Source organism: Prosopis cineraria, unplaced genomic scaffold (genome assembly GCF_029017545.1).
Source record: "Prosopis cineraria cultivar Desert tree isolate PC_DT_omini unplaced genomic scaffold, ASM2901754v1 PC8, whole genome shotgun sequence".
In the NCBI taxonomy this organism is placed as follows: domain Eukaryota; kingdom Viridiplantae; phylum Streptophyta; class Magnoliopsida; order Fabales; family Fabaceae; genus Prosopis; species Prosopis cineraria.
In genome coordinates, this window is record NW_026555339.1 from 5,974,711 (window position 1) to 5,987,229 (window position 12,519).

The following is a 12,519-nucleotide window of genomic DNA, read 5'->3' on the forward strand; positions in this document are numbered from 1 at the left end:
AGTCGAGGACGCATCTTTCGGTCTTTCGCCTTGCAAGCTGCAAATATTTTATTTATTTTGTTCAACATTTTTACGTGTACTTTATTCAACGCTAAGCTTCTGGGCTCGGGAGTACTCGCGGTAACTACGAATTTGAGTCCTTTGGCCAAAAAAAAAAAAAAAAAAAAAAAAATTCGAATTTGAGTTACCTGTGGAGTTAACTTTTGATGAGGACGCGGATAAGAGACGCTTTTGAATCTAACCCAATAACCCAAGTCACTAAGCAAGCAAGCAATAAGGAAGAGAGAGCTGTGACGGAAACCTGGTCTTCCTACAGTCTTTGGCTCTGCATATAAAAACCTTGTCCTTTTCTCCTGCGCTAAGAAAATCATCGCAAATCTAGAGAGATTCAGAGGGGTCGAACCGGAGCAAGAGGTTGAAGATGAGGATCACTGTAATGACTGCTGATCAACAAATTGTTACGTTGGATGTCGATCCCCATGAATCTGTAAGAATCTGGAATTATCACACTTTCGCATCTTTTCTTCAATAAGTTTTCTTATGTTACTGCTATCTACAATTTTTGGCGTTCTTTTTGCTAGGTGGAAAACGTCAAAGCATTGCTTGAGGTAGAGGTGAGTTCCCCATTACCCTTCCCTCGTTTTCTGTTTTTTTAATTTTGCTCCCTTCTTTCCTACAATGTGTAATGCTGTTCAATATTGCGGAGAATGGGGAACAATATTTACTAGAAAGTTTAGAATTTTGCATTTTTCATTTGTGGAGAACGTTGGCGCAAAAGCCTGACTAATGTGTCATTGTAATTAACATGTTTGCAATTTCTTTTAGATTTTAATAGTCAAAAGTAATCCGAGTGGTGCATGAGAGACTGATCATCTTTATTTTATGTTTTTCTTGTTTTGTGCATATTGATTTTGTTAATGGATGTCTTATTTTGTTTCCTTGATGTTAACCTTACGCATCTGTGAAGACACAAGTGCCTCTTCAGCAACAGCAACTCCTCTACAACGGAAGGGAGATGAGTAATTCTGAGAAACTGAGTGCTCTCGGTGTTAAAGATGAAGATTTGTTGATGATGGTCTCTGCTGCTCCTTCTGGGTAAGATTTTCTTTTACATTATATCGAACTGTTACGACGGAGCGCTGGGAAACCTCTTTCCTTTGCTTGGAATTCCCTCCTCCTGCCGTTTTGGAAAAATAGAAACAGTTGAATGTCTGAGCTCTGCACACGGTCTGCTTGCTCTAAGCGTGAACCAAGGAACCTTCACATTGAAATGCTGCTCGTTCCCATGCCACTTAATTATGATTTTTGCTTGTGGTTGTTGTTGTAAGTTGGGTTTATCTTGGTGATATACATTGTTAGATCCCTGACCATGCTCATTCAGTGATGAGAAAAAGTTAAACTTTTTATCCCTGCTCTCTCCATTTCAGAAGAGTTTGTTCATTTCTCTGTCAGAAGAGTTTTCTCTCTATGACTTTCTAAAATAACTCTAGTTCAATTACTTGAAATACTGTATAGGGAAACTCAAAAAATATGCATGAAGAGGCTAGTGGAAGTTGCCAAAGGAAAATATACTCCCTACTTTTCTGGATCAGTCACAATTTCATTGATGTAGTTTTAGCTATTGTAATTTGCTTATCATTTATGTTATTTGAATTTGAATGTTTGAATGGTAAAATATGAAAGTAGTAATCTACTATGTTAATGATGTATGATGAAAGCCCTTTTGGGCAAACTTACTGCATTAATATTTGAATACCGATGTTTTTACTGAAATGAAATTTTTTATACCTAATTCTTTCTGTGACTGGTTCATTTTTCCCCAGTGCACCTGCCAATGATTTAGGCTTCAATCCTGATGGATCTGCTGTTAACCCTGCTGCTTTCCAACAGCACATTAGACAGGATTCTAACCTGATAGGTCAGCTCTTTCAGGTAAATGAATGGTACTCAATGCAGCCCTTCTCACATTATATGATTTTCAGACATTTTATGTGCTTTCTTGTTCTCTGTTTCTTTCTTTTATTATTCACTATACAATGACCTTCTTACTTACATGTAGACCGATCCAGAGTTGGCACAAGCCATTCTAGGAAGTGATCTTAACAGAATACAAGAGATTTTACGAATGCGTCATCAACAGAGAGCTGAATTGCAGCGCCAAAAAGAGGAGGAACTTGTAAGCAGGCTCTGCAGTGACCTTTTCTTCCTTCAAACTAGCGAGGCTACTGATTTAAATTTTATTATAAGAAGCTTAAATTCTGATTGGGAACTTTTTATCTTCTTCCATCTGCCTTGATATGTTATTCTGTATAGTGTGTGTATATATTATGCCTAATTTATTTGGAAGAGATGTGATCACATTGATGTTATAGATTCTGTTTGTTGACGTGACTGATATCTTCATTAAAAAAAAAAAAGATTGGCTCTATATCGTTATGAAATTGTTTATCAGACCTGAACATATTGATAGTTACATATGCCAATTTGTTTGACTTTTTTCCCCTTTAGGCTCTTCTTTATGCAGATCCTTTTGATGTTGAAGCACAAAAGAAGATTGAAGCTGCTATTCGTCAGGTGAGTTTATTTATATCTTATTTGCTAAATCTGTTGCAAAACTATAATTTTTATTACTCTTAAAGAGTTTTATAACGGGTCTTCCCTTTAAAACTCATCATACATCCCATCTAGACTGAGAAGACATATTCTATTAGACCTTGGGATTTCTCAGGCTGTGCTTTTAATGAATTATTTGTTGTTATTTATCACTTTATAATTACCTATTTACTCTGTTTCTGTGAAGTATGATTAGTCTTATGTGATTAAGTGGACATATTGAGTGTATATGGCATGCAATGATTCAACAAGTCAAATAACATATTCTATGCTTAATTATATTTTGTAGGGAACTAAAACATCAATATCTGTTTCAAGATTTATCTGTTCCTTAGAAGAAGAATCATTATTAAATTTAGTCTCCATTATCCCACTAATTTTCTAATAGCTTTGTGGATTGTCCTTGATAATTTCTCTGCTTAAGTAAACTATAGTGTTACTTTATTAGATGACTTTCATGTAGATATTAAAAATCTGGAAAGTTTTGGGCTTTTTGGTGCAGACTACAAAAAAATTTATTTATTCTAAAATTTGTCATCAGTTAAACCCATCACATGTAGCCTATTACTTGCTTTGATACTCTATATTCATTGCCCATATTAATTTATGATGGTGCCATGTTAATCTCCTTTTTTTCCCTTTCTAAAGCATAAATTGTGCCCCCCACCATTGAAAAATGTAATGCCTTTTTAGTATTTTAAGGCGTAATTATTTGTCTTTTTTCTAAAAGTGCCCCTAATGAATAAATCACTTTATATTTATTTAGAGTAAAACACCCTATTAAATATGCGTAAATATGAAAAGAGAGTGTTAGTTTGAAGACAAGTAATTACTTTATTAGGGGGTGAGATTCTGTTAAAAATGCCTTATATTTTTAAACGAAAGGAGTATTACTTTACTTTGGATGACATAATTTTGGCATTCTTTACAGAAAGGAATTGATGAAAACTGGGCAGCTGCACTAGAACATAATCCTGAAGCTTTTGCAAGAGTGGTATGTATGAGTTTCTGACTTCTGTATCCATTGCTAATATCTTTGTTTTTCATCACAGATGAAATGATTTTTATGTAATTCTTCAGGTCATGTTGTATGTTGACATGGAGGTTAATGGTGTTCCACTGAAGGTTAGTGGATGGTCACAGTGAGTGTATTCTTTGTCAAATTCAGGATTAAGATCTGCTTTGAAAATAAGAAAACCATATTTTGTAATGGGGGCCTATTAATGCATATCATAGAGTTATTTTGGTAGACATGCTATGTATTATTGTTCTCATTTTCCTCTTCAATGGAAGGGGGATACTGAATGGAATTTGTGTTGAATTAATTTTTGTTTCGTCTTTTTTCAGGCATTTGTTGATAGTGGAGCCCAGTCTACAATTATATCAAAAAGCTGTGCTGAGCGCTGTGGGTATGTGTTATTAACATTTGTTGAACTGGAATTCACTTCCTTGGCATTTATAAATGCTTTAATGTCATTAAATTTTTGTTATGATAACAAATTTGCATGCCTATGAATGTACTCTACACCATAGCTAGCTGTCTCAAACATTTGACGAAATATGATTCATCATTTGTGCTAAGTGGTCTTACAATAACTCGGTTCAGATAGAAGAAAGAAGAAAGAAAACAGGAGGCATATATAAGGAGCATAGTATATATGATCATACATTTTCTATATACGGCATTGGGGCTTGAATTATGATTTTAGGACTGACTTTGACATTTGTTAAGCTGGTGTATCATGAAATGAGAATTGCTGGTCATTGGAGGAAGATATGTCTGTAAATGATTTCAAGGGATTTTTAGAGCTGATGGATTAGGCAATGAGATAACTAAAGATTCCTGTAATGGAAATATGTGCTTTCCATACTTAATAAGCATGATCTTGTTTCACTCATTATGAAAGGATATTGAATGATATAAAAATGTTAGATTTGCTATTGTTTATAAGCTTCCTTGATCTGATTATCTTTCCAGAGGATTTTCTTTAGCTTATAATCTCCCTTGATCGCTTTGAGAATTTGGAAATTAGATATTAAGGCTTCTTTCTTTTATTGTATATCTTGCCTTGATATCCTTACTTGCTCTTAAAGTAAGAATTATTTCTTCTGATGGCGCTCTGATGACAGTATCTTGATTATGCAGAGGGCATTTCTGTCTTGATTTTGCATTCTTTGACCCTTGTCCTTTCCCTGTTCTTGATAATTTATGACCATCTCATCTTCTGTTAAATTCCTCTGTAATGCATCATCACAAAATTTCTTAATGATTATCTTTACTTGTATTTGTAGATACTAGTGTTCAATAGCGTGCTAGATTTTGAAACCAGAGGATTCTTTTTTAAATATTCATGCTATCTTTCAGATTGTTAAGACTTCTAGATCAGCGTTACAAGGGAATTGCTCAGGGAGTTGGCCAATCAGAGATATTAGGCCGAATACATGTAGCTCCAATCAAGGTAATTTTCTAACAATTCTTGTGGTGAGGATTTTTAGGCAGATGAGGTTATGTCTATCTTAGTGTCTGTTGCTATCTGGGAGATTATGGTTGTATGCTGAACGGATTAGCATAGATGTCTAATTTCATGATCAAACATAACTTGTGTTCTGGTTTTCTTTTGACTTTAGGGGACAAAATTAACAGGTTGCTAAAGCTTTTATCTGCTCCTACTGAGTTAAAATATGTGAATATTCTACTGAGAAGGATTTTTCTTGTAGTTTGTTTATTTAATATCAAGGTTTGTAGTGAGTTGTGACCTCCTTCAAGCTCGACCACTCTTTTGTACCATTTCCATTTACAGGTAAAAAAGATTTTATCAAGAGATAAAAGAAAATAGTACACGATCCTGCATCTTTTATGTCTCTAATAGAGTTAATGTTTGTGCATTATAGTTTTGGCAAAATCTATTTTTAACATTTCAATTAAAGAGAAGGGTCTGTCATTTTTACTCAAATGACAGACCATTCTCTTATATTTCTCTCTATTAGATGCATCTCATGTCCAACTTTCTCTTTGTATGTCATTCTTCCTGTAGATTGGGAATATATTCTACCCTTGCTCATTCTTGGTGCTGGATTCTCCTAACATGGAATTCCTTTTTGGGCTTGATATGCTCCGAAAGCACCAGGTAAGATCCTCATTTGTGAAATCAGATATCCTCACTTTTAGTAATTACACACTGATTTGTGGTTTTTATGAATTTTTTCTCGTGTCTGCAGTGTATTATAGATTTAAAAGAAAATGTTTTGCGAGTTGGTGGGGGAGAAGTTTCTGTGCCATTTTTGCAAGGTCGGCCTTGTTAATGTGTGGACAGGAATCATATTCATGACCATTTTTCCTGCTTGTGTTTGCATAGCTCTCTTTCAAACTCAGATTTGGTTAACATTCTTGTGTGCTATGCTCAGAAAAAGACATACCATCTCGGTTTCTGGATGAAGAAAGGCACGCCAAGGAAGCATCCAGCTCAGGTGGTCTGGTAAGTATACTCGTTTTCAGTTGAATTTAATAAAGTGAATGACTTTAATTTTTTATTTTGCATTTTCGTTTTATTTTTGCTTTGCTCAGTGATTTTATATTGACAACTTTTAATTAACCTTCAGGCAACAGGAACAACAGATAGGAGTGGTAGTACACCGAAAGGAGGCCAGTCTTCAGGTTAGTACCAGATTTTGATTTTCTTTATGTTTTGATTTAGACTTCTGCTAATATCTGACTAACAAACATGTTAATACTGATATTCTGGTACATGGAAGTTTTGCAGTTGTATAAATCCACACACACAAGTTATTTCTCCATGTCAAATTTTGCATTTACCATACTGATATTTATAGTTAAATGATCTTTTGGTTTCTAGGAGGAGCTTCTGGTAGCACTTCTCAGGTAAGTTAGCAGCCAAGAACCATTTCAATGTTATACTTGGTTTGGATAGAGAGAAAAATAGAGAGGAAAGAAAACTATTAAGGAAAACTTCCAAATATAAGAATTTTTTTTTAAAAAAAGCTATTTTTGGAAGTTTTCTCTCGTTCTTTGACCTTACCCCTATTTTCCTCACGTTTTTTAACAAGAATTTTCCTCATTTTTCTCTCCATCCAATCCAAGCCTTAAAGCAATTTTAGATGTGATTGGTGTGAAAGCTAGTGGTTCCAGATTCTGTCAATATAGTCAGAGTTTTTTCACTGTGATTGCAGGAGAGTGATTTTGAAGCAAAAATTGCAAAGCTGGTGGAGTTAGGGTTTGGAAGAGAAGCAGTGATACAAGCTCTTAAATTATTCAATGGCAATGAGGAACAGGCTGCTGGGTTTCTGTTTGGGGGTTTTTAGAATCCATTAGTTTACTGCGACTGCAAGTAATATTTTTGCTTCTGTTTCAGCATTCATTACAATTGTTTTATAAAAATGGAATTGCATAGCAGGTTGATGTCTCGTGTTGCTAAGAAACTGTTTGATTCAATTGGATAGACTAATTTATGGTTAAGTTGAAGCATGTGATGTTCACCTGGACAAGAAAACAGGTTTGGAATAAACAATCTGTGTTTCCAAACAAGCGTAGGATGATATGCTGAATTTTAAATTTTAACCCTTTTCTTCTTGTTTACCTTTATTCAGTCACTACCAGGATAATCTTTGTAAATACTTCTAGAGCTTATTACTTGAATTTAAAGCTGGAATAGTATTGCCTCAAAATATTGAATCGTAACTGTTAAGTACAGGTGAAGGGTTATCTTTTTTATAATCATTTTATATTTAGTCAAAATATATAATAAACTTTGACTACTGCAATTTTTTTTGGGTGAGGGTTCGTCTCAAAACTCGCAACAAAGAATCTGATCTTGCCAACAAAAAAATGAACTTATTTAGTATATGATATTTCCTCATCTCCATAGGATTTTTCCCCACTGGAATCAGAGCAAAACTACAACAGCATGTAAGGAAATGCGGGAATCCAAATAGTTCAAATATCAAATCAACTATTGCATTGCACCTCTTGTTCATGGCCAAAGGCCATTCAATGTTAAAAAAGATAACAGGTTCAAGTACAAACTATGAAGAAACAGACCAAGCCGGGTCCAGCTTTAGAGAGAAAAGCTTGCCTGACATAAAATATCTTCAAAACAACGTGCCACAAGCACGGTTTCAACTTTCAATCACCTGGGCAGTCTATTTTGTGGAAAGTTGAGCAATGGTTTCTTCCTTAGTATCTCTGTTTTCCTAAAGAGAACAATAGATATGCGTTAAGTCATAAATCTTGCTCAAGTCAGTCAGGTGAACAATAGAAGGCGGATGAATCGAGATTACCTTTTCAAGTCTTGGTCGGCCTCATGCCTATTCAACAAACTTGAGGAATTATGTCCCCCGGTTTTCACTTCTCGTGCACTAAAACCCAAGTAGTAAAGTTAACCAACAAAAATCAGAAAACAGAGAACATATTTCAAACTTGAAAAGCATCTCATAGACTTACTCATCACTATCCTCATCAACAAATACTGGAATACAAGCACTTGTAGTTGCCGCTCCAGTTCTAATCCCAGGTCGCTGGGGAATCTGAAATATCCAATAACTTTGGGTGCTAGATTATATAAAACAAACCCATGAGACGTGCACTATGATTGCAAGATACCTTGTAGGTCGTCCACTTGCCAGCGATTGCATGATTTTCTTTATTCCTTTCAGCTCGAGCTCCAAGCATGTGCAAAGAGTGCAACTCTCTCTTTGACACGTCCGGCTGTTGAGGACAGTTGTCATCAGTGACAGTTGAATCTTTATAAATAGTAAGTGCAACTGCTCCAGTCCTACAAAAATGGAGAAAAAACAAATGGCATGAAAATATATTACTAACTGGAAATAAAATCATGCCCGGCAATATTTCGCAACCGAGTACCAAACCGCTCGTAAAATAAGCATTGGTCAAGAAACGGAGGAATATGCTTTTTGACTGAGTTTCAAATTTCCCAGACTCAAATCTATTCATTTTTCTCAATGCCCATAGGCTCTGAGCTGCAGACTTATTTTGCCCAACAGAATAGAGCCAAAGAAAGAACACTATCCTTACTTTTCTGGCTTTAAATTCTTCGTAGAGAGCTCGCTCATGGGAAGTCGAATACCTGCAACATTGGCAAAACTTGTAGAATTCATAGATTACGAGACAAAGTAACATCGAGCAAGAGGACTCACGATTTTCTCCGCTGGCAAGGACAGTTCCAAAGCTACGCACAGGTAACTGCTTCTCCGTTGAGTCCTCCTAAGTAGCAGAACAATATAACAGATAATGAATGGAACAATTGTATTAAAAGTTTTCAACCAGAAATTACATACCTCTGTAACTTTTGGTCTTCTCATTGAGCGTGCAAGAAATTTTCTGTAAGCATCCTTCAGTTTAGCCATTGGTTGAGCATTCCTGTAAAATGAATCTAATAAGGCATTTCTATGACATTTCCCCCAAAAGAATTGTTAAACCGGATATCCTTGAGGCATTCTTATGTGGCTTTGTCTTTTCCCCCTAAATCTTTTTACTCATCAGACTTGCTTGCCCATGAAGAAGAAACTACCCCCCAAGGAAGAGAGATGAAATCTTGAATGTGCGCTGTTAATTTTTTTCTTCTCCCTTTTCTTTCTCATCAATTTTTGTCCCTCAATTTGCCACAAAACCATCAATAATCTTGTATCCTTTAAATTAAATTTAGACCATTAATAGTTCATTATGCCTAAATATATATATATATATATATTATTTTTAATATTTTTTTAAAAATGTAAATACATATAATTGTTTTTACTCTGTATCTTACTTTTATTTAAGATGAAAAATTCATATGCACGAAGCGTTGTTTCATTGACAAAGTGATATTACTATCATGAAAGCACCAGAAGATCAGTTTGCTAAAAACATAGTCCAAATGACTTTTACCAGCCCCAAATCTATAACTTACAAATGCTCCGAACTTTATAGCTCCTTATTTGGAAATGCTGTTCGGTTCATTATTTATACTCCTTTTGGAGTTGTTTCAGAGCTTATATGTATAGATCTAAGTCTGACGGATATCAATATCCGTTGGACAAAGAGGGCAGCAAACAAATAACTGAAAATATTTTGACTTGAGTGGGTAAAGCACGGGATCACGTCAGAAACCAACATGTGGATTTTACAACATCAAGAATTTGAAGGATGAAATTGCGGGAAAAAAAATAAAGGACTCAATAATTCGAAAAGATTAAAATGCTAGTTGAGCCTTTTGTTTTTGGATTGTCCTATTCTTTTCAACAGTTGTTGGTCTGCTGCGCGTTTTAAGGAGTCTGACATGGCGCATCAATAGTACAGCTTGTTAAGATTTATATTAACAAATACATACATTTATACATATATATGGATGGTTTTACACATTTGCGCACAAATATGATTTGCCCGTAGTTTGAAAACAGACCACCATTGACCATACGTAACCCGCACGATAACCAATTAACCATTGAAACACAAACTCCAAAAGCAAGGGCAACGAAGACAGAAATATTTGCGGAATGGGGACACGCTTAAATGTTCCAAGTAGGACCCCTCTCCACATTGAAGATATCAGACTTTTGAGTTTCCAAATTTGTATAAATCACAAGGACATAAGCTTGAGCAATTAAAGGGCACGATAACAACCCTCAGAAGTCAGAACAGAGTCAGGGTACCATACCTTGATATGCCAAGATCGAATATCTCGTTTGCAGCTTTGATCTTATTCTTAGATTCCATGTAGAGAGCATATGATATGTATAATAAGGAATGCGTTCGTCCAATTCCGTTTTCATCCAGAAAACTATATACAACATCCGCATCTATGCAATTATCTGCCTGCATATTAAATATTGGTTTAGACGCTAATATCTATGACAATTAAGTTTAAAATGTGAATCAGGATGGGAAGAACCAACATATTCCAGCCACACTTTCAAGTAGCGAAGATCATCCTTATAGCGTTCTGAACGCCAAAAAGTTCGAACGCACTGTTCGTATATCACAACTAGTCCAGAGCAGTCTCCACCGGCGGGAAATGACTCCTGAACCCACTTGATACACCTTCGAAATTAAAGCCAAGATTAGTTGCGGAAAATCAATTAACATGGTCAGCGTTAACAGAATGCAGAGTATAAAGCTGCAGCCAGAAGAGCAATGGACTTCAGCCTTGGCCGGTTTGTCAGTGCTAACAAAGTACACTTATGAATGGCATAACTCTTGCAGAAGAAATTAACTCTTGATTCATTACTACTCGTTCTGATCAGGTTTATGGAGCCCCTGGTGTTTGGAGATTATCCAAAAAGCAAAAGGGATTTGGTCAAGCATAGGCTGCCCTCTTGCACCCAAGAAGAAAAGAACTTGGTTAAAGGGTCCTTTGATTTTATTGGAATCAATTACTATACTTCAAGATATGTAAGTGTCCCACCTTATCCCAAAGCACCACCACACTACATGACTGACAGTTTAACTGAAGAACAAGGTAAATATTTTTTTCATAGGCGTTCTAGGCTTCTAGCCGCGAAATACTTTGCTATATCAAGTGAAATATGGATAAAAATTAAAGCATGTCGCCTAAAAGCATATCCCATATATTTATACGCCTAAAACCATAGCCCATAAATTTACACGCGTATGTTCATGAACAGTTAGGTTTATCCAAATCTTTTGAAACCAAATTTACGATTTATGCATACAATTTGACATTTTCCCTCTCTTTGTTAGTGGAGAGGAATCGAGTTCCTATTGGCCCTCATGTAAGAAGTTACATGCACATATTGCAAGACTAGGAATCAGATTATAAAGAATGTAAACCTCTCTGTAATTAACAAACAGTCTTGTTCCTCTTTACTCTGTAGGCTAAAGGAAGCGGTTCATATATATCTACCCGATGGGGCTAGAGAAGCTATTGAATTTCATGAAGGACGAGTATGGCAGTCATAATATCTACATTTCTGAAAATGGTGTTCTTTCACTCTTCCTGCACGATCTTTTTCTTCATTCTTCTATAAAGCATGATCCATCCCTGATCTTGTTAACGCTTTTCGGGCTTTAGATTCAGGAATCACTGAAGCTAACGCAGAGAATATTAAACTGGAAGAAGCTCTGTGGGATACACACAGAATCATCAAAACCCTTAGGCATCTGCGTAGGATTCACAATGCAATCACCAATCAGGTAAGGATTTGGTCTTCTTCCACTAATCTCTGTTCATGTTTTAGGAAGCAATTGAGTGTGGAAAAAGTGTTGTGATTTTGGGCAGGAACGGAGTGAAGGTGAAGGGGTTCAGGCACTGAACTGTGTTTGATGACTTTGAATAGGGGGAAGGTTATGTTCCAAGATACAGGCTTTACTGCATAGATTTCAAGAACGATCTTAAGCGCATTCCCAAACTCTCGTCTCCTTTGTAATAAAATGAAAGCAGTTGCAGTCGGTCTTTAGAGAAAAGTTTATAACAGAAGCAAAGTAATATGATACTCACTCAAGCCACGGGAGGAGAGGATCGTCTCCTTTGTATTCATCAATGGCTTCAATCATCCTCCTAAAGCATAAATACGATCAAAAGGAAGATGATTTTCTTCCAAAAAGAAGAAAAATTAAATCAAGGATAAACTAGCATTTAAAAGATAAAGCAAGAAGACCTTCGATTATCAAGAAGAGATTTGTTAAGTCGATTGTCATCGTGGGTGTTGAGAGCGGAGTTCAAGAGATTAATATTTCGGCCTCTTTTTAATGGCCTTACGTTTTCTTTGAACATTTCCCACTCGTTGCCAGTCCTTCTCTTCGACATAAGAAACTCGGTCTCTGGATCCAATCTCTCAATCTCTTCATCCGCCATCATCATCGCCGCTGTAGTGACTGAGCTTCTTTCTGTTTAGCTTGTCCTTTTTGAATGTGTCGGGGATACAAGATGA

General features: G+C 35.9%; 3 protein-coding genes across 4 annotated transcripts; 2 read left to right on the forward strand and 1 right to left on the reverse strand.

The window, feature by feature from the left end:
* The first annotated feature begins 221 nt into the window (after nt 1-221).
* On the forward strand, nt 222-7,207 carry LOC129318812 (protein DNA-DAMAGE INDUCIBLE 1). Its single transcript, XM_054963775.1, has 16 exons — nt 222-487; nt 582-614; nt 968-1,095; nt 1,824-1,932; nt 2,060-2,176; nt 2,509-2,574; nt 3,545-3,607; nt 3,694-3,738; nt 3,961-4,022; nt 4,979-5,072; nt 5,649-5,741; nt 5,833-5,902; nt 6,019-6,089; nt 6,214-6,268; nt 6,468-6,493; nt 6,802-7,207. The coding sequence occupies exons 1-16, from the start codon at nt 422-424 to the stop codon at nt 6,931-6,933; spliced, it is 1,230 nt and encodes a 409-aa protein (XP_054819750.1). The 5' UTR covers nt 222-421; the 3' UTR covers nt 6,934-7,207.
* A 353-nt stretch (nt 7,208-7,560) lies between these two features.
* On the reverse strand, nt 7,561-12,519 carry LOC129317940 (mitotic spindle checkpoint protein BUBR1). Its single transcript, XM_054962371.1, has 11 exons — nt 12,247-12,519; nt 12,087-12,146; nt 10,525-10,669; nt 10,287-10,444; nt 8,926-9,007; nt 8,785-8,851; nt 8,663-8,714; nt 8,231-8,402; nt 8,072-8,154; nt 7,909-7,986; nt 7,561-7,821 (listed from the first exon to the last, which is right to left on the reverse strand). The coding sequence occupies exons 1-11, from the start codon at nt 12,447-12,449 to the stop codon at nt 7,758-7,760; spliced, it is 1,164 nt and encodes a 387-aa protein (XP_054818346.1). The 5' UTR covers nt 12,450-12,519; the 3' UTR covers nt 7,561-7,757.
* Nucleotides 10,541-12,048, forward strand: LOC129317941 (uncharacterized). Of its 2 annotated transcripts, XM_054962372.1 has the most exons (5): nt 10,541-10,782; nt 10,873-11,020; nt 11,464-11,533; nt 11,661-11,782; nt 11,868-12,048. In XM_054962372.1, the coding sequence occupies exons 1-5, from the start codon at nt 10,713-10,715 to the stop codon at nt 11,899-11,901; spliced, it is 444 nt and encodes a 147-aa protein (XP_054818347.1). In that variant the 5' UTR covers nt 10,541-10,712; the 3' UTR covers nt 11,902-12,048. The 2 variants fall into 2 exon arrangements, 1 of the variants encoding a protein (XP_054818347.1); XR_008595105.1 differs by lacking the exon at nt 11,868-12,048 and having other exon boundaries at nt 10,873-11,087; nt 11,464-11,568; nt 11,661-11,818.